At 40.0% G+C, this 27335-nt stretch overlaps 1 protein-coding gene across 3 annotated transcripts in view; it reads left to right on the forward strand.

The window, feature by feature from the left end:
- The window catches only part of ube2q1 (ubiquitin-conjugating enzyme E2Q family member 1), a 64181-nt gene that overhangs the window by 11413 nt on the left and 25433 nt on the right, over window positions 1–27335 (forward strand). For 2 of the 3 annotated variants that reach the window (XM_034186651.1, XM_034186646.1), the window contains exons 3-5: window positions 10631–10753; window positions 22710–22763; window positions 26166–26306. In XM_034186651.1, the coding sequence (XP_034042542.1) occupies window positions 10631–10753; window positions 22710–22763; window positions 26166–26306 (318 nt within the window). The remainder of the gene's footprint in view (window positions 1–10630; window positions 10754–22709; window positions 22764–26165; window positions 26307–27335) is intronic. The other variant, XM_034186658.1, reaches the window with a different exon arrangement.

Raw genomic sequence — 27335 nt, forward strand, 5'->3', positions numbered from 1 at the left:
GCTATAGACGTAGACTGCTGGGGGGTTCCCATGATGCACTGTTTCTTTCTCTTTTTGCTCTGTATGCACCACTCTGCATTTAATCATTAGTGATCGATCTCTGCTCCCTCCACAGCATGTCTTTTTCCTGGTTCTCTCCCTCAGCCCCAACCAGTCCCAGCAGAAGACTGCCCCTCCCTGAGCCTGGTTTCTGCTGGAGGTTTCTTCCTGTTAAAAGGGAGTTTTTCCTTCCCACTGTAGCAAGTGCTTGCTCACAGGGGGTCGTTTTGACCGTTGGGGTTTTACATCATTATTGTATGGCCTTGCCTTACAATATAAAGCGCCTTGGGGCAACTGTTTGTTGTGATTTGGCGCTATATAAAAAAAAAAAATTGATTGATTGATTGATTGATGGAGGGGTAAATTAGCTATTGACAGTAAACCCGTCTTTGTACCAGGGTGTAAAATGTTTATTTGTGCTCTGAAGTTGGACATTATAACATGATCTTGAATGGAACCTGCTCGCTTTTGTAGCCAGCCTGAAGTGACCAGTCAAGGAACTGCAACCTTTTCTTTATCCAGGTGGGCTTATCTCAGCATATCAGAGTTTACTACTTGGGGGCACTACAGTAAGCACCGGACAGATGGGCCTTCTGGGAGGTCCTGTAGGACTTGAAGCTCCTTCTAATGTAACACCAACTTTGCCAATTCTATGTTTAAAGCTGGGCAGAAACTGTACGATATTTTCAATCATTGTACTTAGCTCCAGCTCAAACTGCGACAAAACCGCAGGGTGTAAAAGTTCACATCGCACGATTAATGTTCTCACACTATACGGCCCTATGCTCTGATGTGATCTGACTACTCACGTTGTATGTTCAAAAACCACACGTCGGACTCATGTTTCCGGAAGCAAAACATAAACAGAAGTCTTTTTCTTTTTTTTTTTTTCAAACTTTATTTACATTTCTTATTTTTACAAAAACTCTCAATGGGAGACATCAATGTTTTAACAAAAAAAAAAAAAAAAAAACTACAAGCGTTTTTAATGAGTTGAAGAATAATGGGGGGAAAAAGAAACAGAAGCTGCTCTCCCAAAGAGATGATCACTGTTTATGCTCTCTCCGGTGTTTAAACAGGCACAGTGCAAGAGATGCTTGTAGCGCTGCTTCAACAGCGCGAAACCCTCACGACAGCCGACCAGAATATCAAACAGGTTTGATTTTCATCTGACTATACGATTGCCAATCAGGAGGTGGTCGTGGGAGGTTAAACGCAGCTCGTTACTCCATGTATACTACATGATGCAGGACGCACGATTAAGCTGAAACTCGGGGCAATCCAAAAAATTCTCACAAGTGAAAAATCGGCTGAAAAAGGACCAAAATTTGCACATTGTAAGCCCACTTAAGCGGTATTTTTCTGTATTTTGCAAGGATTTGTGCAAACAAATACCTTGGGTTTTTGGTTTGCACCTTAACATGGTTAGGATTTGAATTGTTTACAGGAACTTTCTTTTCAAGATTTCTTTTTAAAATCTTGTGATGATGGCTTTTCTGCCTTCCATTGAGCATTCTTTTTGTTTGTTCAGTACTTCATATTCCTCTTTTGAAGAATTTCACAAAACAAAGTGGACTAGTACCAAAATCCTTTCACGAGCTGCATTTACGTCATGGTTCCATTTGGAATGGAATCTTTCTGTTTATTGAATCCTCATACATTGTCTGTATGACATAATAAAAATGATCAGATATTTACTGTATTTTTCAGGGCTATGAAAACTCAGTGGATCCAACGAATTCTGCAGATTTCATCATGGGATGAATGGGGGTGGGGGTGTTAGTCTTGTACTCTGTAATTGTGATCGTCACTGAGTTTTTTAAAATGCCTATCGCAAAGCGTTTTTTTTTTTTTCTTCCTGAAAATTCAGCAAGGTATATATTATATATTATATTCCACTTCTAAGTGGAACTATGCCAGTATACAAAGGTATATCTAAAAAGGAAGAGTAGAAAAGAGTAGGGTCATTCCATTTGAAATCACCCAAAATGAGGGATCTCCCAGCTTGATGGTCTCAGAATTACTTAGTTCTTTAATATTTTGTAGTCTGGGGTAGTAGAAGATAATAGCAGGTGGTTTTAGCTCAAATAGCTCTCTCCGTTCAGAATTTTATGGGGGTTTGAAAAAGGGGGCATGTCAGCGTTAACCATCTATGGCCGTTTGTGATATCATGTTCATTATTCAGAATATGTTTATTATGTCTCAATACTTTGCAGAAAATACAACCCCTGGCAATAATTATGAATCACCGGCCTCAGAGGATGTTCATTCAGTTGTTTAATTTTGTAGAAAAAAGCAGATCACAGACATGACACAAAACTAAGTCATTTCAATGGCAACTTTCTGGCTTTAAGAAACACTATAAGAAATCAGGAAAAATAATTGTGGCAGTCAAGTAACGGTTACTTTTTTTAGACCAAGCAGACGGAAAAAAAAAATATGGACTTCCTCAGTTCTGAGGAATAAATTATGGAATCACCCTGTAAATTTTCATCCCCAAAACTAACACCTGCATCAAATCAGATCTGCTCGTTAGTCTGCATCTAAAGAGGAGTGATCACAGCTTGGAGAGCTGTTGCACCAAGTGGATGACATGAATCATGGCTCTAACATGAGAGATGTCAATTGAAACAAAGGAGAGGATTATCAAACTCTTAAAAGAGGGGTAAATCATCACGCAATGTTGCAAAAAATGTTAGTTGTTCACAGTCAGCTGTGTCTAAACTCTGGACCAAATACAAACATGGAAGGTTGTTAAAGGCAAACATACTGGTAGACCAAGGAAGACATCCAAGCGTCAAGACAGAAAACTTAAGCAATATGTCTCAAAAACGAACATGCACCAACAACAAATGCGGAACGAATGGGAGGAAACTGGAGTCAACATTCTATGACCGAACTGTAAGAAACTGCCTAAAGGAATGGGATTTGCATACAGAACAGCTAAACGAAACCCGTCATTACACACCTAAACAGAAAAAAAGGTTACAATGGGCTAAGGAAAAGCAATCGTGGACTGTGGATGACTGGATGAAAGTCATATTCAGTGATGAATCTCGAATCTGCATTGGGCAAGGTGATGGATGCTGGAACTTTTGTTTGGTGCGTTCCAATGAGATTATAAAAAAAATGACTGCCTGAAGAGAACATGTAAATTTCCACAGTCATTGATGATATGGGCTGCATGTCAGGTAAAGGCACTGGGAGATGGCTGTCATTACATCATCAATAAATGCACAAGTTTACGTTGATATTTTTGGACACTTTTCTTATCCCATCAATTGAAAGGATGTTTGGGGGATGATGAAATCATTTTTTCAAGATGATAATGCATCTTGCCATAGAGACAAAAACTGTGAAAAACATTCCTTGCAAAAAGACACATTAGGGTCAATGTCATGGCCTGCAAATAGTCCGGATCTTTACTCCAACTGAAAATCTTTGGTGGATGTTGAAGAAAATGGTCCATGACAAGGCTCCAACCTGCAAAGCGATCTGGCAACAGCAATCAGAGAAAGTTGGAGGCCAGATTGATGAAGAGTACTGTTTGTCACTCATTAAGTCCATGCCTCAGAGACTGCAAGCTGTTATAAAAGCCAGAGGTGGTGCACCAAAATACTAGTGATGTGTTGGAGCGTCTTTTGTTTTTCATGATTCCATAATTTTTTCCTCAGAATTGAGTGATTCCATATTTTTTTTCCCTCTGCTTGGTCTAAAAAGTAACCGTTACTGACTGCCACAATTTTGTTTTCCTGATCTTCTTATAATGTTTTTTAAGCCAGAAAGTTACCATTTGAAATGACTCCAAAAACCTACATTTGTTTTAGAAGTGTAAGAAAATACACCCCTAAAATGGCTCATTTTACTGACCACGTCGATCAAATTCACTTTTTGTTGGCAACAGCACAGTCCCAAGGGGTTAATGATGCTTTGGGTATTTTCTACAAAGAATCTGAGACATAATAACACTATTCTGAAACAATGGACATACTATCTTGTTTAATTTTGAAATAAAAGCAGTTGAAAATGCTCACAACGGGCCATAGATGGTTAACGCTGACACACCCCCTTTTTTCAAACCCCCATAAAATCTGAACAGAGATATTGAGCTAAACCAACTGATATATCTTCTTCTACCACAGACTACAAAATATCAAAGAACTAAGTACTTCTGAGACCATCAAGCTGGAAGGTCTAATGATTTCAAATGGAATGACCAGTAGAGTAGAGCCACTAATGTGCCTGGTCTTGAGAACCAGGGATGGTTGACATCGTGCACGTTTTATAAATCCGCAGACACTGATCTGTATAACCGATACCAAATTGGTATCCACGGAACTCAGCAGAGGAAAAATGCCTCTCACTCAAGCCTGGCTGTTACGACGTGGCTTAAAGTGGGACTGGTTAGTTGCTACAGCGACGCTGTGTGCCTGTGACAAGACGCTGAAGTTAAAAGTAGCATGTGGACATCGCATACTTTTAGAGCCATCAAGCTTTTTAAAGAAGATTTTTGTGGCCCGTTTGTGCCATGGAGAGATGTTGGACTGGGAGAAGCTGGTTGAAAAAACAGTTTTAAAATTTTTAATAAGGACAAGAATCGATGGAATTATTGCTGGCTTGAATTTAACACATCCGAACGTTTAAAAGAAACGGGAGAAGCAAATTGCATCTTGTGCCCTCAGGAAACATGGTAATAATTTTTATTTATTTATTTATTGTCTCTGGAAGATAAAGATCGTGCTGTTCAAAGAGGATTTCAGACAAGATTGTGTCACTTTTTTAAATTAATCCAGACTTTCTTTCATTGTGAAAAAAGACTGAATTTGAAGGGATTTACAGGAATGTATACAATAACCGTGACGTTTTTGTTTACTATAAGGTATGTTACTGATATTTTACCATTGATTTTTTTAAATATTCTACAAGCTTTGACTGGGTTTTTGAAATGCTTTAACAGTCTTTTCAATCTTCATGAATTTCATGTAGTTTAATTGTTCTGAATTGATGCATAATTACAATTAAAAGGAAAATCATTCCAGGTCCTACTTCCATGTCATATTCTGTTATTCAACATCATCATTGGACAGTTCAAATGAAAGGTTGAATCTAGGCTCATATGCACTTCTTTTGAGGGTTTTTTTTTTTCTTCCAGGAGATGCTGAAAATGTGTCAATTAGATCCAAAATTACTTTTGGTTCCCCTGCCAATTTTTTTCATTTCTCAGCTGAATTTTGAAAAATGAGTTGCACTGGAGTATTATCTTATGTCTATGCAAAATGATAAGGGCCTTTATAAGATGTGTGTGTGTGTGTATGTATATGTGTATATGTGTGTGTATATATATATATATATATATATATCTAATATATATATATATATATATAGATATATATATATATATATATATATATATATATATATATACAACAAAATTTGCCCTCTGCGTGTAACCCTTCCCAATTACAGTTAGACACAGTTCAGTCACTAGAAGCAGTGACTCCAGAGACCACCTCAGATGTAGAGATACTGCCTTGGTCACGTAGATACGGGAAGAACATGCAAAAGTATAAGGGGCATAAGTAATGTGCCCCTTTCGTATAATACCTGTAAATAATCAGTTGTTTCCAGTTTTCTTCAGACAAGTCAGAGGGGATGGATTCATGAACATTTCCAAGTCACTGAATATGTCTTGAACTTTATTTACATCAGTTATGAAGAAATAAAACAGTTTGGCACTCTATGGTAAATCTGCATGGAGTAGACAGTTCTCAAAAACTGAGTGAAGAGGTTATAAGCTTCTGTGGCTGTGATTGGAGAAATTGTGTATAGTGCATGTTCTGCATTCTTTTTTTTAATCCCCAGTTGTACAGCTTCATGAGTGGAAGTGGTGTAGAGGAGGATTTTCTTTCACCAAAACATGAAATCTGGGCTTGCATCTCAGTTTACCTTCTGGTAAAATGGAGCTGAACTTTCAGGGTTTCTTTTTAAATAAATCCTCCTTCGGTTTTACTGTGGGCTTATGTTTTACTGCAGTTTTGTTAACTGCAGTTAAGTTTAATTCCTGAGGTACTTTACCTTTTCTGCATAGCTGAAGTGGGTTGTGAAGCACTATTTTTACCCGAGGGGAATATATGACCATTGGGTATTGTGAAGACTTTGCGTCTGTCTGTGCTCAGTCCAGTCCTATTACTGCCAAGGTCTTCAAATTGGCAGGGAACATTCTTGGGACACAGACCTTGGACAAGTTCAAAGATGGCTAATCTTGACCTATTTTAAGTGGTCAGCAGGTCACATTGTTTCCTGTTTTATGCTCATACAGCCAAGGGTATTTTAGCTTTGCGTTTTCATATATATACATTCAACAAAAATATAAACGCAACACTTTTGGTTTTGCTCCCATTTTGTATGAGATGAACTCAAAGAGCTAAAACTTTTTCCACATACACAATATCACCATTTTCCCTCAAATATTGTTCACAAACCAGTCTAAATCTGTGATAGTGAGCACTTCTCCTTTGCTGAGATAATCCATCCCACCTCACAGGTGTGCCATATCAACATGCTGATTAGACACCATGATTAGTGCACAGGTGTGCCTTAGACTGTCCACAATAAAAGGCCACTCTGAAAGGTGCAGTTTTGTTTTATTGGGGGGGGATACCAGTCAGTATCTGGTGTGACCACCATTTGCCTCATGCAGTGTAACACATCTCCTTCGCATAGAGTTGATCAGGTTGTCAATTGTGGCCTGTGGAATGTTGGTCCGCTCCTCTTCAATAGGCTGTGCGAAGTTGCTGGATATTGGCAGGAACTGGTACACGCTGTCGTATACGCCGGTCCAGAGCATCCCAAACATGCTCAATGGGTGACATGTCCGGTGAGTATGCCGGCCATGCAAGAACTGGGACATTTTCAGCTTCCAAGAATTGTGTACAGATGCTTGCAACATGGGGCCGTGCATTATCCTGCTGCAACATGAGGTGATGTTCTTGGATGGCACAACAATGGGCCTCAGGATCTCGTCACGGTATCTCTGTGCATTAAAGATGCCATCAATAAAATGCACCTGTGTTCTTCCTCCATAACAGACGCCTGCCCATACCATAACCCCACCGCCACCATGGGCCACTCGATCCACAACATTGACATCAGAAAACCGCTCACCCGCACGACGCCACACACGCTGTCTGCCATCTGCCCTGGACAGTTGTGAACCGGGATTCATCCGTGAAGAGAACACCCTCTCCGTGCCAAATGCCAGCGAATGTGAGCATTTGCCCACTCAAGTCGGTTACAACGACGAACTGGAGTCAGGTCAAGACCCCGATGAGGACGACGAGCATGCAGATGAGCTTCCCTGAGACGGTTTCTGACAGTTTGTGCAGAAATTCTTTGGTTATGCAAACCGATTGTTTCAGCAGCTGTCCGAGTGGCTGGTCTCAGACGATCTTGGAGGTGAACATGCTGGATGTGGAGGTCCTGGGCTGGTGTGGTTGGATGTACTGCCAAATTCTCTGAAACGCCTTTGGATATGGCTTATGGTAGAGAAATGAACATTCAATACATGAGCAACAGTTCTGGTTGACATTCCTGCTGTCAGCATGCCAATTGCACGCTCCCTCAAATCTTGCGACATCTGTGGCATTGTGCTGTGTGATAAAACTGCACCTTTCAGAGTGGCCTTTTATTGTGGGCAATCTAAGGCACACCTGTGCACTAATCATGGTGTCTAATCAGCATCTTCATATGGCACACCTGTGAGGTGGGATGGATTATCTCAGCAAAGGACAAGTGCTCACTATCACAGATTTAGACTGGTTTGTGAACAATATTTGAGGGACATGGTGATAGTGTGTATGTGGAAAAAAGTTTTAGATCTTGAGTTCATCTCATACAAAATGGGAGCAAAACCAAAAGTGTTACGTTTATATTTTTGTTGTGTGTGTGTGTGTATATATATATATATATATATATATATATATATATATATACACTGTATTTTCTGCACCATAAGGCGCACCGGATTATACGGTGCGGCCTCAATGAGCGGGTACTTAACCCTTACAAAAGGTGCACGCTAAACACATAGTCTACAAAAAAAAAAAAAAAAGGTTCACGGAAGCAAAACGGTGAGTTTATTTGAACTTTTGAGCTTTGGACTACCGGTATTTAACAATATGGTACTCACATTATTTTTATTATGGTTCTGTCACAATCCATTGAAGTGTTCATCTTCTGTGTCTGAATTGAACAGTTGGTCTTCTAGTTGTGGCCACCTTGCTTTGTTTCTGCGGAAACTCCGTTTGGTCTTTGTAACTTGGCGCAGTTCATTTTCTTGTTTCCTCTCGCAGCTGCTCTATTCCCATGAACAACCGTGTAACTGATAGCCTGCAGTTTGAATTGTGCCTCGTAAGCATGTTTCTTTGCTGGCGCCATTTCGGGGGTCCTTAGACAAACAAATGTTGTTTTGCAGGATACCGGTAGTATACGGTAACTACCGGAGGAGTGGCGGAGGTAAGTGTACATACCACGGACTCACGGACTCTTCTCTGATTGGTTTATCGCTGGCAACGTACGTACTCTATGTTACCAGCATACGTACTTTACGTCTTACGTAATGTTCTCCGATTGGTTTATCGCTGCCAGGGTACGTACTCTATGCTGCTAGCGTACGTACTTTACGTATTACGTCCTTGTGTCAGCGGGAAATGGTCCGATATTTCAACGGTCAAAGACAACGTCGGTCGTTTTTACAGATTTTGGAATTCAGTGCGCACATACGGCGCACCGGATTATAGGGCGCACGGCTGATTTTTGTGAAAATTTAAGGCTTTTAGGTGCGCCTTATGGTGCGGAAAATACGGTATATGAGCATTGTCTAAGCTATGGCATAACTGGGTCTGTTTAGGGTGCTAGCATTAAAATCAGCTCTTGGGGTTCGTAATCTCATAAAACAACCATGTGGGTTGTGATGTCAATTTGGCATAGGGTAAAGGCAAAGAAAATGTGCAAAAGAAAATTAGTAATACAACACACATTAAGCAGTATTAAAAAGCTGGGTTACACACAAACACCACACACGATAATTTATGAATGGATTAAATAAAATTTGTAGAAGCAGTATTAAGCACATAAATAAATATATATATATATTATATATATATTATATTTTGATAAATACTGGGTGTCAGACATCCAGTGTGTCGCTTGAGTTTTGAGAGCCTTAGCGGCTTTAATGTCTGAGCAGCAGAGGTGCATCAGGTACTCAGCACCATGAGACGGAGAATAAATGTAATCTTTCTATCATGAAACTTATGAATTGGATTATGTCTCTTGTCATAAATGTTGGATGAATTTACTCCACAGCATGTTGTTTTTTGGGGGGGGGTCGCACCATGTTTTGCACCCAGGATTTCAGTATTTCAGTTTTAAGTTTTGTTCATTTTTGTTGTGTAATTTATGGCATGTTGTGAAGCATCACTGTACACAGTTCTGTACATCCCTTCCATGAAGTCTTGCACCCACTTTGTATTTACTCATGTAAATGGTACAGGAATTTGCTTTTTGCTAACTGATCATCTGATGAACTGCTTCTTGTGTAATCTTTATGTTTTGTGATTACATCCTGAGCCTTATAGCCTACTTATCTCCTACTTATTTTAGAGCTTAAAATGCTTTTTTATAGATTGTCCGTTTCAGGGACAGAAATGTGTTTTGTGTCATCACATGGTCGAAATACTGTTATAGAAAAGAAAAACTGTCTTTCTGAGCAGAAACGAGTTGATCTCTTTAATCTGCATAGATATATTTTACTACATGTAGTCCAGATTTTTTGTGTATTTGAAGCCAAGAGTAGGTCGCTGAACTTGTTTTTTGTTTTGTTTTGTTTAGTACACTGTGTTTCTTCTTTATAGAGCAGGTACAACAGTCTGACAGAGTTAGGCTACCAGTATATGACCTGTGCTTGATTCTTGGTCACACGACTTCTCCTTGGACGAGGCACCTTTATCCGTATTGGCTCAGTTGAACCAGCTATAACTCGGTCCCGAAGTTGGCTTTGGAAACAACCTGCATCGTACTGGTGTCTCATCCAGGGGGATTTGGAGTCTGAAATATCTTTCATGCTGTGGAATCTGGGATAAGCACCAACTCCAGCAGGCCTTGGGACCTAAATAGGACTTAATTCTTTCTTCTTCCTACTTTTATTCATTATGCAAAATACAAACTATTTGTTTGTGTTACAGTGATTGCTTTAAATTTTTATGTAAATATTGTCTATGCTTTGCATCCATGCAGCAGGGCAATATTTGTGCATGCTGTTCTAATTCTCTCATGGTGAATGAAGATTTTTGCCGAATAAAACATAAATATCTCTGGATATTCTTACATATGGATATTCATGCATATTCTTACGTTTGTCATCTCATTTGGAAAATACAGTTTAAAATTCAGATGTCAGTGATTGTCACTTTGTTAATTTCTCATTGTTTTTGTCTGACTTTGTCACATTTATCACAGATGTGTCTTACTTTAACTATATTGAGTAAATATTATTTTTTTTCTCCCCTCTGTTACTTTTGTCTCTTTTTAGCTTTTGCAGCAGCTCAAAAAGCTAATTTGTGACCTTTGCCGGCTGTACAAACCTTCCCAACATCCAGATGTGGAGATGCTGGACCAGCCCCTGCCTGCAGGTCCTGTGGGACAAGACCGGAAGGTAGGCTTCTTATAATGTTGTCAAATAAATGAGCTTCACGGAGTTCTTCGAGCAAATAATTGAGTTGATAAAGAGCTGATCTGCCAATATATAGACCTGGGTTCGAATCTTGCGCATGCTGTTTGTCTCTGTCTTTGGACAACACACTTAACCTGATTCATGCTTCTACAACTCCATAAATCCGGGGCTGTGCGGTCATGTTAACGTGGTTGTGACCCTTTCGAAGTTCTCCGTCACATCAGTGGGTGTCACAATGCAGTTTACCAGCGGAATTGTTAGGGCAGTGCGACATGAACAAAGTAGGGACTTTCTTTTCCGCTTGCACCGGCACTGCTGCTGGTCTTATTTTTTTTCCCTCTGGACCAAGTTGCCCTTCAACAACCTCCAGATTTTACCTGCACTCCTTTATACAATCATCGACCACCAAACCAATGTTATGTGCAATTTCCGTCAATAAATTGCTGATGATTTCAGTGCCTTTGTAGTTTTTGACGCCGTGCTGTAAAGTTGGTCATATTTACGGATTTCTTCTACCAAAATGCTCCTCCATTTGATCATGATCGAAATTTAGTCGTGTGCACACTGCAAAAGCTTTTAATCCAGTGATGGAAGTTTTCCAGGAAGTCCCGAAAATTCATCTTTTTACTTAAGGTGATAGAGAGAGGTTTGAATGGGCATTAATCCTTGTTCTGTGATGTGATATGTAGCCCAAAAAATTGGTTGGGTCTGTAATGGCTCAGAACCTTCCTAAAAGGCTCTCCGAAACAGCTGTGTTACTATGCTGGGTTTAGACTGCCTTGTTTGCTTTAAATGGCGTTGTTTCGGAGCTTATTTGGCAACCTCATTATGAAATGCACGTAGGTGTTGGTGCTGATCGGTTGCCGTTGTTTGATTGGCTGCCCTTGCTCTCACTGAAAATGCTGCTCAAGAGGATTAGGAAAGTCTCCGGTTTGAACTCAGAACAGAATGAAAATGATCGCTGATTTGCTCATTTCGCTATCAATCAAAATGGATTCAGCCTCAGACAGATCATCCAATCATCATGCAGAAGCTGGGTGTCCGGGCCAGCCGAGGCCAGCCCACTGCCCCATAGACCCCCAGACACGCCGAACCTCTGATGGGCGGGACCAAGCCCAGCATTTATCCAATGACTCGTCTCGTTTTGCTGCACTTGTGTCGCTATTGAAGTCTGTGGACGACGGTTTTAAAGCACTGTGAAGCTGCGGGTTTGAGTGAGAGGAAATCCGAGTCGTTACAGTGAAAAGAAGCTGATTCTGAACAAAAGTTGAGCGCGTGTGTAGCGAAAACGAGACAGTAATCATCACTAACTTATTTAACAGATCACGTTTTCAACATTGCTGTTGAGTGATAAATCTTGTTCCTCGCCCACCAACATGAAGTCAGCCAGAGGCTGACTGTGACATAAAGTCCAGTCACAAAATAATAATGATAATAAAAAAACGATCCGAAATAAATTTAAAAAATTTAAAACAAAAGAAAATGTGATACTTACAGGCTGTACTGATTGCTGGGGTTGATTTTGTCGCAAAGTCAGAACTGACGCTCTACTGAGCATTAAATGCCGACTGATGCCAGCTCGAAATTGTGCAAGGTTTGTGAAACAGTCCTCCGTGAATGTGCAGAGCAAAGAAATAGTCAGCAGTTGTATGTACTGGGGATGCGGTTAAAATTAATAAAAGCCATTGATCGTGCACATTGCTTTCGTGGGAAGATATATAAAGATCGTAGTCCGCTATGACAGCGGGAAGGCACACCTGTAGCCGCCATTGCTCCCTTCCAGGGTAGGACATGGGTGGGCACAACCTTATGAATAATTAATTTCGAAGGGGCGGTGTGTGAAAGGGGGGTGGGTGTGGTTGTGTGTGTGGGGGGGCTATTGGTGAAAAAGTGATGTAACTTTTCTCTCAAAAACGGATTGCCTGTTTTCTAGGGGCAATTCAAAAAGGAGAAAATACTTGAAATCGAGGTCTGAAACTTGCTGGCACTTCGTGTGTATTCCCCACAGCAGGGAGACTCTGAACTAACACCAAAAACATGAAAAAGATGATTTTGATTCTCTATCCCCTTTAAGGCCCGGTCACACGGCACTTAACGAAGGGTGACGAAGCCCTGACGAAACAAGAAATCTGGACTTTCGTTGACTGTTGTTGACATCGTTTAACCTTCACGCAGCCTCGTTCCTGCAGCTGGCGCTATGTCAGGATTTTTAAACTGTTGAAAAACTTGAACGAGGGTCAACAAAAACCTCAATTCGTCTGTGTCTCGTTTAGCTCTCGTTCTTGACGTTTTTTAATCGTTGTTTCGTTTTTCTCACGTTATTTCATTTGACTTCGTTGGAGCAGCTGAACGTTTTCACACAGCACAGAAGCCAGTTTGTGAGCGCGGAGGCTGCTGCTGCTTCATGTACCGTTGGAAATTACAGGGCAAACTCAGCCTGCTTGCTTGGATTTTTTTTATCTGTGTGGGGGGGGCAGCTTCAATGGGCTCAGGCACCTTACATAGGCCAGAATTAATCTTTTGGGTGGATATAATTAATTATTTTGCCACAAGCAACTGTTGAATTTGAAACAACAAAAAATTTGTGTAATTTACGACGATACTTGAATACAACATCAGCGGCAGCAGGAGCTCCTGCGTGCGCTTATTATTTTGTATTAAATATAACAATATGAGTGTAGGAATGACAGTCCAGTCCTTCTGTACATGTGGCAACGGGTAGATGAATCAAAATGATTATATAAGAGCTGTTCTGGAAGGCAGAATTCACGTTGTGGATCAGTGATCAGCTGGTGGAAATAACCGCACATGTGAGTCAATGCGCGCGTTCACATGGACTGATTAATTACTACTCTGATATATTCAATCTTTACACTTATATTTATGTTTATTCTCCCTTTTGACAGTTTTCTGTTAGAAATAAATAAATAAATAAATATATATGGCTTATATTTATATATATTTTTTTTTTAAATTGGAGGAAGACGGAACGTGCAGCGTGTCGACAGAGGTGTGGATTCTGATAATGATGGAGATGACCCTTTTTTGTTCTGGATGAGGAACCAGAGCAGGTGGGCCACCATGCGCACAGATCTTCACAGCTTCTGTTTGCAGTGTCTTCAGGACTCAGGCGCTATGAGCTCCATCCCAGCGCTGAGTCCTGGAACGCAGAGATGCAGACACACACTGCTCCAGCTGTGGCTCCAGGCGCGTTTCGTCGAGATCATGAGCTTCGGTTTTGTTAATTTCCTCTTTCGTCCCTTTTGCGCTTTTGCTTCACAGACTGTTCGGTGATAAAAGCTCTTTCGGCCACCTTTTCTCAACGAATTGTGACGTTTTTTACTTTTTCCCTTCGTTCAGGAATCGTGTGCCGTGTGACTGGGCCATTACATGGTTAACGCCTTCCAGGTTATTTTTGATAACATACGTCATAATCCATTAGTGCTCCACCCAAACAGTTGGTGGGAATAATGTATTGTATTGGTTTGCAAACCGCAATACACAAGAAAGAAGAGGAGGAAGGTTTTTTTTTTTTTTTTTTTTTTTTTTTTTTTTTTTTTAAATATGCTGTGGACACTGCTGATGCTGGTTCACAGATCTGGCACTACGTGCTGGATAATGCTCATTGAATCACTACAAGGTTGTATTTGGTTCTTCTATTTCTGTTTAAGATGTCTTTTTTGTAAGTGCATCTTTTGTGAATCTTATTTAACTTTAATTCTCCTGTTGTGAATCTTGGGAGTGGTTAGTGTTTTTGTTAGCGGTTAGCTCGCGCTGGCTTGGCTACACGTTTTTGTTGTTGTTTTTTTTTTTGCAGTGTAATAGTTTCTTTTATTACTGATACCAGTCTAATACTTCTGTTAATTTTTCAGTGTAACTGCTGTGAATTGTAGCTCATTATTTTACTCCTGTGTGAATATTAGGAGTGGTTAGCTTTTTTTTTTTGTTAGCAGTTAGCTAAAGGTAGCTTGGCTACACTCTTAGATTTTCTGGTGCACAAAGTACACTACTTTACACTTTACATAAATCCTGTGCGATGCTGGCAGATATGGTGGCTCTTTAGAGAGCCATGTCCGTAAGCCAGAACAGCTTATTTGCTCAGTGGAGTTAGATGTTGCGAGCACTCTAGATGAGGCTAGTGTTGGGCCACCTAGCGTGCCCATTAGCATTAGCTTAGAATCGCCGGCTGTGGTTGACTGCTTTTGAAATCATGGTTAGATGGAGGAAGTCACGTAGTGCTTGGTGTCCGTTTGCAGAACCCCGATCACACCCGCCACTGTGAACTGGTTTTCTCTCTTTTGTAGAATAGTAAGGCTTTAGTTTTATTGATAACTGGCCTTCGTTTTGGGGCCGCTGTGGCTTGCTGATGCCGGATGGCCTTCATCCTACTGGGGGAAGGCTCCGCCATCCTTGTCTGCAAAACATAGATAGAGCTCTACAGGGAGGGTAACATAAGGACTTTACAGCAGGCCACTGAGCTGGTGATTAGAGACCCTGCAAGGTTTATGACAAATATGGGTGTGGAATCCATGAGCTTAGCAGAGAATAATGCAGAAAATCCCCTGTGGTGATTGTGTAGTTTATGTGCAGCGAGGAAAAATTCATCCAGTAGAGACTGCGGCCTGTTTCTGTAGATGTGTCCAGAAAAATCATAGAGGGATGTGCTTTGCAAATGTAATACCCATTACTACATTGGATGATGTTGAAATTGATGATGGCCCGCGGCTGTTCCAGTAATATGAAGTATTTTGTGTCTGCTACCTACAACCCGCATGGAATGTCTGAAACCTAAACCTACTTCCAGGCATCTTATACAGTTGTATGTAAAAGTTGTGGGCATCCCTGATGATGTCCATGATTTCCTTATAAAATCATTGGTGGTTTGGATCAGCAATTTCAGTTAAATATATCATATAGCAAACAAACACAGTGATATTTGAGAGTGAAATGAAAGTTTATAGGATTTACAGAAAGTGTGCAATATTCTTTCAACAAAAATAGGCTGTGCATAAATTTGGGCACCCCAAACAGAAAAAATACATCAATATTTAGTAGATCCGCATTTTGGAGAAATAACAGCCTCAAAAAGCTTTCTATAGCGTTCCAGTGAGAGTCTGGATTCTGGTTGAAGGTATTTTGGACCATTCTTCTTTACAAAAACATCTCAGGTTTGTTGATTTCTGAGCATGGACACCTGCTGAAAATCACACCACAGATTTGTCAGGATTACTAGGATTGGCCATTCCAGAACGTTGTCCTTATTCCTCTGCATGAATTCCTTAGTGCAACTTCACTTTGTCACTGATTCATGAACATTGTTCTCAAGAATCTGCGGATAATTGACTGAATCCATGTGACCCTCAACTTTAACAAAAAGATTCCCAGTACCTGCACTGGCCACACAGCAGCACAGCATGGATGGACCACCTCTAAATTCTACTGTAGGTAGCAAGCGTTTGGCTTGGAATGCTGTGTTCTTTTCAGCCATGCATACTGGCCACTTATGTCCAGATAACATCAAATTTAGTTTCATCAGTCCACAGCACCTTATTCCAAAATGAAGCTGGCTTGTCCAAATGTGCTTAGCATACCTCAAAGCGACTGTGTTTGTGGTGTGTACGGCAGAAAGGCTTCCTCTGCATTACAGCATCATACAGCATCTCTTTGTGCAAAGTGCACTGTATAGCTGAACGATGCACAGAGGCACTATCTGCAGCAAGATCATGTTGTAGTCTGTGGTTGACTATGACTGTACTCACCACCCTTCACTTCAGCTTATCTGAGATTTTTCTTGGCCTGCCACTTCGGGCCTTAACTAGTACTGTGCCTATGGCTTCCATTTCCTCATATGTTCCTCACAGTGGAAACTGACAGCTGAAATCTCTGAGATAGCTTTTTGTATCCTTCCCCTAAACCATGATGTTGAACAATCTTTGTTTTCAGGTCATTTGAGAGGTGTTTAGAGGCTCCCATGTTGCCACTCATTAGAAGAGATGCAAAGAGGGGAAACTTTTGCAAAGTGCCACCTTAAATACCCTTTCTCATGACTGGATTCACCTATGGAAGTAGGCCAAGGGTTATTGAACTTACCAAACCAATTGTGTGTTCCAATAATTAGTGCTTACATGTAATCAAATGCAATAAATGCCAAGGGTGCCAAAATTTATGCCCTGCCTAATTTGTTTAAATAATTATTGCACACTTTCTGTAAATACGAGAACTTAATTTCACTGATGAAATTAATTTTGGGAGGTGATGGTCTAGTGGTTAAGGCATTGGGCTTGAGACCAGAAGATCCTAGGTTCAAATCCCAGCCTGACTAGAAAATCACCTTGGGCAAGATCTTTAATCACCCTATTGCTCCCGGTGTGTAGTGAGCGCCTTGTATGGCAGCACCCTGACATCAGGGTGAATGTGAAGCATTATTTGTAAAGCGTTTAAAGCGTCTGATACAGATGGAAAACCGCTATATAAAATGCAGTCCATTTATTTCACTTCTCAATATCAATGTGTTTCTCTGCTATATGTATATTTAACTGAAATTTCTGATCCAGACAACCAGTGTTTTATAAAGGAAAATCATGAAAATGATCAGGGGTGCCCAACGTTTGTATACACTGTATATGCTACTCTAGAACCACCCCTAAATCCAAACAGTCCACCTGTCAATCCCACTGAGGTTCTTAGTCTGTGTCTCATTAACATAAGATCACTGTCCTCAAAATCATTGCTGATTAATGATATAGTTATGGATCATCACTTAGATATGATTGGGTTTTGTGAAACCTGGCTTAAATCTACAGCTGTCCTCCCCTTAAATGAGGCCTGCCCAACAGCGTACACATTTAGACATGTCCCTCATGATGCGAAGCAAGGCAGGGGTGTTGCTGATGCTGTTGTTTTCTGATGCCTTATTCTGTTTTTTTTTTTTTTTTGTCTCTGTTTGAGGTGCGGCTCCATCCAGACATGGGTGTGGTATCTACTTCTGCAAGCCCCCCGTCCTATGCACCGGCATGGACTCCCAAAATTTCCTGTATATTCGTTTTGTAAATTAACCACCAATCTCAATTCTCTTTTGTACCCCTTCCCCTTGGCCCTACCCCTACGCCCACCCCTTTAAAACAAGGGGTAAGGTGAAGGGGTATGCCTCTAGCCCTATGAATTGAGACACCCCTCCGCCTTAGGAGAAAAAAAAACTGCCTGTCTCAAACTGCCGTCTCACTGTTTAACATGGCAACCAAAATGCAACTTGTTGCAGTAGCCTGTTTGCTCTTTTATTTTCTCGCCTTTCTGTGTAAATGCAAAGAAATAAAAGTTGCAGATTTCTTGACGCATCGCAATCATGTCATGTTAATTAATGTAATTATTGTAATTTATAATAAATAAATAATAACAATAATATAATTGATAGTAGTAATTGATTAATTAGTAATTAATCATGTTAAAATAGTAATATAATCAGTATAGTAATATTAATATAGTTTGATTAATCAATAATTGATTGATTAGCATGGGTGCAATTTGGTGGTGGGATGGGGGGGACATGGTCCCCACCTTTTCAAACCGGGGGGACAGAAATATGTATGCCCCCCCCCACCTTCTGACATATATGTGTATTCTTGAAACTGCTATTCCAGTCTTATGTGCAAACCATGTCCAGAAGAGTATCTTTGTTTTTGCAAGTTTGTATTTTAGCAGCATTGAACTTGTTTACAACATGTTTCTTGTTGTCACATTTGGAATTTTCTGGGACTGCATTTGCCCAGATTGAAACCAAAAAATAATTGCCTCTAGGGACTAGGTCTACACATAAGTATCCATGGACCATATGCTAATTGACTAAATTCTGAAAGTTAGAAAAGGAAATCAGAAAAGCTATCTGGGACCATCAGAAAACCCATCTGCAATATTGCTTGATCTCCAAAATCAGTCCTATGCAAGTGAAATTAATGTTCAGCATGAGTGTTGTCATTATGGCACTTTGAAAATTAAATTCATGATAAGTAATTTATCCTAAACTTATGTTTTTTCAAACTTATGCAAAAACAAATCTTGAGAAAAAAAATACAGTATGCGATAGTTGATAATTATCAAGAGCCTGTTCTTCATATTTATGAATATATTTGACCACATTGCAGTTGTTTAATGAAAACTCAACCTATCATTCTTTTGAGTTCTACACATGTGGTGATACCTTATTTACACTAGGATGTTAAAATCAATGCTGGCTATTCTCAGAATAAAGTACTTATATCTACAGTTTCAGATTGCATAAGTCAAATGGTGTCCATTTTATGGTCTTCTCAAAACATTAAAATTACTGTTCTGGATGCTCAGAATACATCTGAGCTTATCTAGAAAACATTGGCTTCTGGGGGCCTAAAGCGGCCCCCAGACCCCCGGCCTATGTGCTTCGGCCCTGCGGCCCTCACACTTTGTCCACCCCAATTTCTAGTTCTAAATTGCGCCCTTGTTGATTAGTAGTTAATTAATTAGTATTAAAATAAATAAAACACGTGAAATATATCAGTCTGTGTGCAATGAATGTATACAAGTTTCACTTTTTGAATGGAATGACTGAAATAAATCAACTTTTCATGATATTCTAATTATATGACCTAGCGCCTGTATGTATGTTATGGGCTGCATCTAGTTCTGTTCACCTTATATTTCTTTTGTCAAATTCCTTCTCCCATTGTTTTTGCATCCACCCTATTTCCTTTAGAAATTTCCTTGACAAATATAGCAGAGTCTATTAGGACGTCAGGTTATGTGTTACACATATACTGTGTGTGTGTATATATATTTCCAACTTACTCCCATTGATGAAACTTCTCATTTTCTGGCTGAAATCATATTTAGGAGACGAGTGAGCTCAAGGGCTCCCTGTTTGTTTTACAAAGTACACACACGTTACAGACCTTGAAATCCAACAGCAGGATCGATATTACCCAAAGATTTATGAACAAACAAATTAACGTGCTTATCCTTTATCATGATTTTCTCCATTGTGAGATATAGTGTCTAATTGTAATCGTTCATGTGTATATGCCTTATACGCCTCACCGCATAAGCAAAGTTATGATATCCTCAGAACGACAATATACCAACATGCATCCAGCAGCATACACGTTGCTGTCATAGATATAGTTTTTGGCAAGTATAACTTTCTAAACAGTGTAATTTGTAAGTGAAAGCCGCTTCATTTATGCTGCCTCTTTTGGCACCATGTTTGGTTTTTTTGGAGACAGCAGTAAGCTGCTCCTACCCCTCCAAACGGAGGGGTTGTTGCCCTCCGCCTCGCTCCAAAAACAGAATTGAGACACCCCCCTGTCTCTCATTCCGCGCCAAACGGGGGGAAGGGAAGGGCTGAAGGGTAGATTGAGACTCAGCCCATGTCTGTAGCATGGGCCAAGCAGAGGGTCACCCCTTTGAGTCTGGTCTGATTGAGGTTTCTTTATCAAATCAACAGAGGGAGTTTTTTCTTACTGCTGCCACCTGTGTACTTGCTCTATTGGTTTGTAAGGTTCGACCCCAATTGTGTGAACGTCTTGAGACAATGTTGTTGTGATTTGGAGCTATATAAATGAAAATAAATTGAAATTGAAAAATGAAACGTTTGTTACTGGGAGACTATTTAAAGTTCAGGAATAAATTCAAATGGAGCTGGTTTGAATAGAAGAACCAAAACGCTTCCCAGACCTTTTTTTTTTTATTTTTAAAAGCGCCATTTATAAGAGAAAGCTAACACTCCTGGTAAATCTTGATCTTATTATATTGTGTGTTTGATAGAATTCATTGCCAATTGATGTTGTTATTTTCACACAAATCAAAATCTATTCTTGGGATGATTACTTCAACTGTCCTCCATGCAATCATGATATGTTAGCCTGCTAAATCTGCATTTTATGTTTCTTCTGGTTGCTGGGTGGAAATATTCATTAGAAGAAAATATGATAAATCTTTAACATGCTCATAGAAGTTAGATATTGATGTGAAAAACTTTGTGCGTCATTTTGCACAACAGTTTTTGCATTGTGTGTATCCCAAGGAGTGCTGACATCAACACTGAGTGGAAATAGCATTTCATTGCGTTTCCCATTTATAGAAGTGAATAAGAATCTAATGTAGACCAAATCAGTGCTTCTGAGAACTACTAGTTATATTGGTGACTTAATGAACAGTTTGTTTCAAATCTATATTATAATAGCCATGTGGTCTCCGTGTGCATGTGTATCGCTTTGATCATGCAAAAACCAGGGAGAGTTGACATTTGCTGTTTGGCATGCTTATGTATTTTGGGTCAAGGATGACACTGCGAAAACGAAAGTTGAATAGGATAAACAGTGGATGCTTTGCTGCAAAATGCGATGGGAGTTAAGAGTTTTGAGGTTTTAAATGTTATTGTGGTTTATGTTAGTGTAACCAGTGTTGCTAGTGTTAATTTTGTGTTTTGAGCTCAGTTGGTTTAGTCAGTTTAGATATGTCTCATGTTGCTATTACCATGAGTGACTAAGTTTATGGTTGGTACCATGAGTGAAATGTTTAGTGGTTTTAATCTCTTCCGTCACTTGTCTTTGTTTGTCAAACTGAAACCACCTGCTTACAGCAGCTGTGCATGCATGCGTGCATGTTGCTAACTACTTTCTGGGCTCAGGCCATTCCAGCAGGGGGTGGTAGTCATCTTTATATTAAAAGCATGAGTGTGGTGAGTGATTTAAGTAACATAATATAATTGTAAATATGTTAACATACATGGATGACACAAGAAAGTGAAAACCTTATTTCCATTGTGTCCATTTAAAAATCAAATGACAAAATTGAAATAAAATAAAATAATTGTGTATATGATAACCAGAACCTAAATAATTTATTGTAAATTACATTAAAAACAAATAATTAACAGGAATGAAAGGGTTGAGTAGTTCTTCTAAAAATTGTTGAGGTCTAAGGTACTCGAACATTCTGGGCTCACACGCCATTCCAACTCCTTATACAACGTTGCTGATATATTACCACCCTTACCACAAAAATGTCAGCTACTTATTTCATAAACACTACCTAACCTAGAGCCTGTATAATAGACAACTAGTGTGTTGCCCACAGGCAAATGGTGCCAAATGTTTAGATAAATGAAAATGCAGAACAGTACCAGTATAATGTCCAAATATGTAGGCAGATAACGGTGTAATTACTGTTTTCAAATAGTAGTAGTCATAACACTGGATTCTAATGCATGTGACAGACTTTGTATTATAGTTTTGCCATCTTGCCAATACTGGAAAATAAGAATAAGATGAACTTTATTCATCCAAAGGAAATTATTTCATTTGTCTTTTCACATAATTTTTATCGTGATGATTGCAAGTTTGTGTGAAAGACTCTTCTCTGTGGTGGAAAAATGACCTGACCCAACAAGAAATGTAAGTTTTTTGGAGGTTTTTATGGTGGTTAAATAGATCTGAAAATGCACCACAATGCATCTGAGATTTCAAATTTCTTAGGGAGAACCCCCATCAGGAGCGTCACTTTATGGCTCACTTTCATCACTGTAGTCAGACATTAAATAGGACAGAAGATAGGAGTGAAACTGGTAAAGTGACCACTCCCAGCCTGTGCGGTCTCTGTCATTTCATCAACACAGAGCTCTGCGTGGCTATGGAGTATCATAAATCAGGCTTTAATCGACATTGTCTCAGTCCACTCAGGTGTATATGGTGCTGGTCGCAGTTGGGGAAATGACCCACACTGGACTGGAATCCAGAGATAAGTGTCGGCACCAACAGACCTCAGGGCCTACATTGGACTTAATTTTTACATGGTTTGACAGCTATATTAAGTTTGGATGTTTCAGTGCCTTAAAATGATTAATATCCCAGCCACACTCTCTGAAACTAGTTGGTTCTCTTAACACTTTGTTTTATGTTTATATTTGTAGCATGGAACAGATGAGGTTACATCTGAAGAAGAGGAGGAAGAGGAGATGGGAGAGGTAAGTCTTTCTCTGGTTTAAATCCAGTGCTTACTCTTAGGATTTTGTGCTCCATGCTCAGTAATGACACTTTATTTTTCCTTGTGACTCAGTCATTTGGGTCTCAAGTGGACACCCTCCTTTCTTTGTGTTTCATTGATTTAGTCACACACCACCTCCAGAGGGCTCAACAGGCACACCTGGACCCCTCTGCTTTTACCCATCAATTGTTATCTCGCAACCCACTTGGAATTCTTCCTCTTGATCCACACCCAGATGTTGCTTTGCTCAGGAGTCTCAGAGTGGGACTTGACTGCTTGCTGAAAGGAAACTAGTTGTAGTCTTGGCAACAAACCCTTGACCCTGGAGGTCTCAAACCTATTCCAGAAAGGGTCAAGAGGATGCAGCTTTTCTTTGCAACCACCCACTCCACCAGGTGATTTCACTGATTAACATCACTTTGAGCAGATGGAATCACTTATTCTGGAATCACTTTGAGGGGTCTGCTCTACACCAGATGTCCACGTTGAACAACTTCAGCTCAAGTTCTCTCACTTTGTTGCACGTTAGATAATCTCTTGAAAATAATGTATTCTGACTTTTTCCAGAAATCCGTCTGCATGTTCAGGCAGTCTGTAAAAACAGCATGGTGGAGACTGTCCATGATCATGGCAGCAGTAAATTGGCATCCTGCGACATAAATAGCGCATCACCCACACTTTATGAATGAATTAATTTTATTCGGTGCACACTAGGGATGGGTATCGTTAAGATTTTATTGATATTGATACGTTATCGATCCGAATTCCTTATTGATTCCCTTATCGATACCTCTTGTGAATTTCTTTGTGTACTAAAAGTAGGCTTTACAGGTTTTCTATGTCAGCAGATCAAAGAGTTTTTCTTATCGTGCACCCGCTCTGTGGAACGGTCTTCCTGGCGACCGTGAGGCAGTCGGAGTCCGTGGACATTTTTAAGTCAAGACCTAAAACCTATTTTTATTCTCTTTCTTATGAATAGTTTTTATTTTTTTTAATCTGTTTTATTCTTTTACTTCTGTTTTTAATTATGTATTTGAAGTTTTTAATTTGTATTTATTTAATTTTTTTATGTTGGCTGTTCTGTGTGAGGTGCCTTGAGACAGCTTTTGTTGTGATTTGGGCGCTTTATAAGCTGATTATTGAAATTGAATTGAAATTGAACAACATTTTATTGAGTCTTAAAGTAAATAAATATGAAATTGGCTACTGGATCCTTAAACTCTGAACATAATAATCTCTGGACATAAACAAATAAAATCTGTAGTTTTTGTCAAAAGCATTTCATTTCAGACATTATTGGCATGAATGTCTTTCCATACATCTGAGCTGAGCTCTTGAAACTGGCTGTGCTGCACGAATGCAGGACATCTCATTTTGGGAGGAAAAAACATTTTAGTTGATTGTAGTTCATTGCCTGTATTGCAACGTTTGTAAAGAGGTGTCTGGTGTCATTTTATTTAAAGCGGCAGTTCGTTTTAAAGTTATTAATTCAGACTGTCTCGGCAGAGAGTTGCGCAGTGTTTGGAGCTGTGCTAATGGAGCGGAGGACGATTCTCGTTTCTTGACTGCAACAAGACAAGAGTCCCAGTTCATGACTTTAATCCACACAAGAGTGACTCATGATATTTTAATGGCTTTGAGAGGGGTTAAGAAGCGGACTTGCCACTTCTGAAGAGCAGCGAATCAAAGAACCGACGAGCCAGTGGATCGAAGCATTGTGTAAGGATGTGTAAGTTGTCCATGCCATGGGCACTAACACACCCCATACATCACAGATGTTGGCTTTTGAACTTTGTGCTGGTAACAGTCTGGATGGTCTTTTTCCTCTTTTGTCCAGAGGACACGACGTCCATGATTTCCAAAATCAATTTGAAATGTGGACTCATCAGACCACAGCACACTTTTCCACTTTGCATCTGTCCATTTCAAATGAGCTCGAGCCCAGAGAAGGCGGTGGCGTTTCTGGATGTTGTTGATGTATGGCTTTCACTTTGCATGGTAAAGTTTGAACTTGCACTTATAGATGTAGCGACGAACTGTGTTAACTGACAATGGTTGTCTGAAGTGTTCCTGAGCCCACGCAGTAAGATCCTTTATACAATGATGTCTGTTTTTAATGCAGTGCTGCCTGAGCGGTCGAAGGTCACGGTCATTCAATGTTGGTTTTCAGCCTTGCCACTTACGTGTAGAAAGTTCTCCAGATTCTCTGAATTTCTGATTATATTATGGAGTGTAGATGATGGAATCCCTAAATTCTTTCCAATTGAAAGTTGAGAAAACATTTTTCTTAAACTGTTGGACTATTTTTTTCATGCAGTTGTTCGCAAAGTGGTGATCCTTGCCCCATCTTTGCTTGTGAATGGCTGAGGCTTTTGGGTATGCTCCTTTTATACCCAATCATGACACTCCCCTGTTCACCTGTGAATGTTCCAAACAGGTGTTTTTTGAGCATTCCTCAACTTTCCAAGTTTTTCGTTGCCGCTGTCCTAGCTTTTTGAAATGTGTTGTAGGTATCCATTTGAAAATGAGTTTATATTTGCACAAAAAAGTCTGTCAGTTTGAACATTAAATATCTTGTCTTTGTGGTGTATTCAGTTGAATATAGGTTGAAGAGGATTTGCAAATCGTATTTACATTTCACACAACGTCCCAACTTCATTGGCATTGGAGTTGTACTTTTGTGCACCTGCCATAATCACAACTTTGACCATTTCGTGAATGGAAGTCATTTTTTGTACTATATGAGGTCTGTTTAGGTTTAGCAAACTATATAAGTAAAATTTGAAGAAATTATTTGCTTTTCATCACCCTGGTGTGAAATATGGGGGGATATAGCAATCAGCACATCTCTCCGCCTGTTTTCGCTTGTTAGCACGATAGCTTAAGAACCAGTTGACCAGTTTCATTCATATTTAGCATGATATGTACTTGGTTGATTCCCCGACACCAGTCAATTACGGTGACCTTGGGCCTAATTTCAGGGTCACAGCGAGATAGTAAAGATATTGTCATTGCCACCCTTGTTAGTGCAATATCTCAAGAACCAGTTGACCAATTTCATTCGTATTTAGCATAAGTGGGTACTTTGGTGATCCCCCGACACCGGTCGATTACAGTGACCTTGTGGTCAATTTCAAGGTCACAGTGAGATATTCACGATAATGTTATTGCCACCCTTCTTCACGTGATATCTTAAGAATCAGCTGACCAATTTCATTCATATTTAGCATAAGGGTGTACTTGGGTAACCCCCAATGCTATGACCCTTGTTGCATTTGAGTTTTCTGTGTGATGTTAGACTGACACTCTTCTTTTTATCCTTACTGCTTTGTTGTAATTAATTGATGGAAAAGTGTCTAAAATGCTGAATCTGAACCACCAGGACATAGAAGATCTGGACCACTATGAAATGAAAGAGGAGGAGCCTGTGGATGGAAAGAAATCAGAGGATGATGGAATTGAGAAGGAGAATCTGGCCATCCTTGAGAAGATACGTAAGAATCAGAGGCAGGACCACCTGAATGTAAGACCTTATTTGGTACAGATGTTGTGAGTAGTTGAGTAACCATGATTTTCTTTCCATCTTCTTTGTTCACAAAATGCATGTTAGTGAGCACTTAAATGGACTGCATTTATATATCGCTTTTTCCATCTGCATCAGACGCTCAAACCGCTTTGCAAATAATGCCTCACATTCACCCCGATGTGAGGGTGCTGCCATACAAGGTACTCAGTACACACCGGGAGCAGCTAGGGGATTAAGGACCTTGCCCAAGGGCCCTTCGCGATTTTCTGGTCAGGCTGGGATTTGAACATTGGATCCTTTGGTCTCAAGCCCAACGCTTAACCGGTTTATGCCTGTTGTGTTTTTTTTTTGTGTTTGTTAGTGTATATTGTCAGATCCCGCTTCATATAAGACCAGCTCTCCGTCTCTGGGGTCCGACCTTCGTGTCTCCGCGGGTATTACCCGGCGGGGCTGCACAAAGGCTGTTTAAGCTGGTGGCGAGGAGATTCGTCTAGCTGCTCACTGCCTCCATCCGGACGTCCACCCCGCTGACGCTGATCTCGCACCCCGGTCGAATAGCCTCCTTCTGGAACCAGGATACGAGCCGGCCACGCCCGTTAACGGCAGCTCTCCTCTTATGGATCAGGGCTCTTGGAATGTTGCTAGATTTTAATTTTAGTGACTCGTACAGCAAGTCCCCAGGATGCGTTAATTTCGTTAAAAACCAGACTAACCTTTTAGAACACTTTTTGATGTCATACACCCAAAAAACTTTAACTTTTACACCTTAAGAAGAATCAATAAATCCAATGTCCGAGCCTTAACACTTTAACTGCATGCTTGGAAATTTATTGCAGGTTTTGCAAGTGCTGACAACATAATCAAAATCGGTTATATGATGATAATTTCACAACAGTAATTCAAATATAATCAGAATAATGATTGGCAGAGATTTTTGTTTTGATTCAATAATGCTATCTGATCTTACTCTGACTGGACTGGATTAACTTCTCAACAAATTTTCTAGGAGTGAGGGAAGGAGGTTTT

The sequence above is a fragment of the Thalassophryne amazonica genome, chromosome 2 (genome assembly GCF_902500255.1).
Source record: "Thalassophryne amazonica chromosome 2, fThaAma1.1, whole genome shotgun sequence".
NCBI lineage: Eukaryota > Metazoa > Chordata > Actinopteri > Batrachoidiformes > Batrachoididae > Thalassophryne > Thalassophryne amazonica.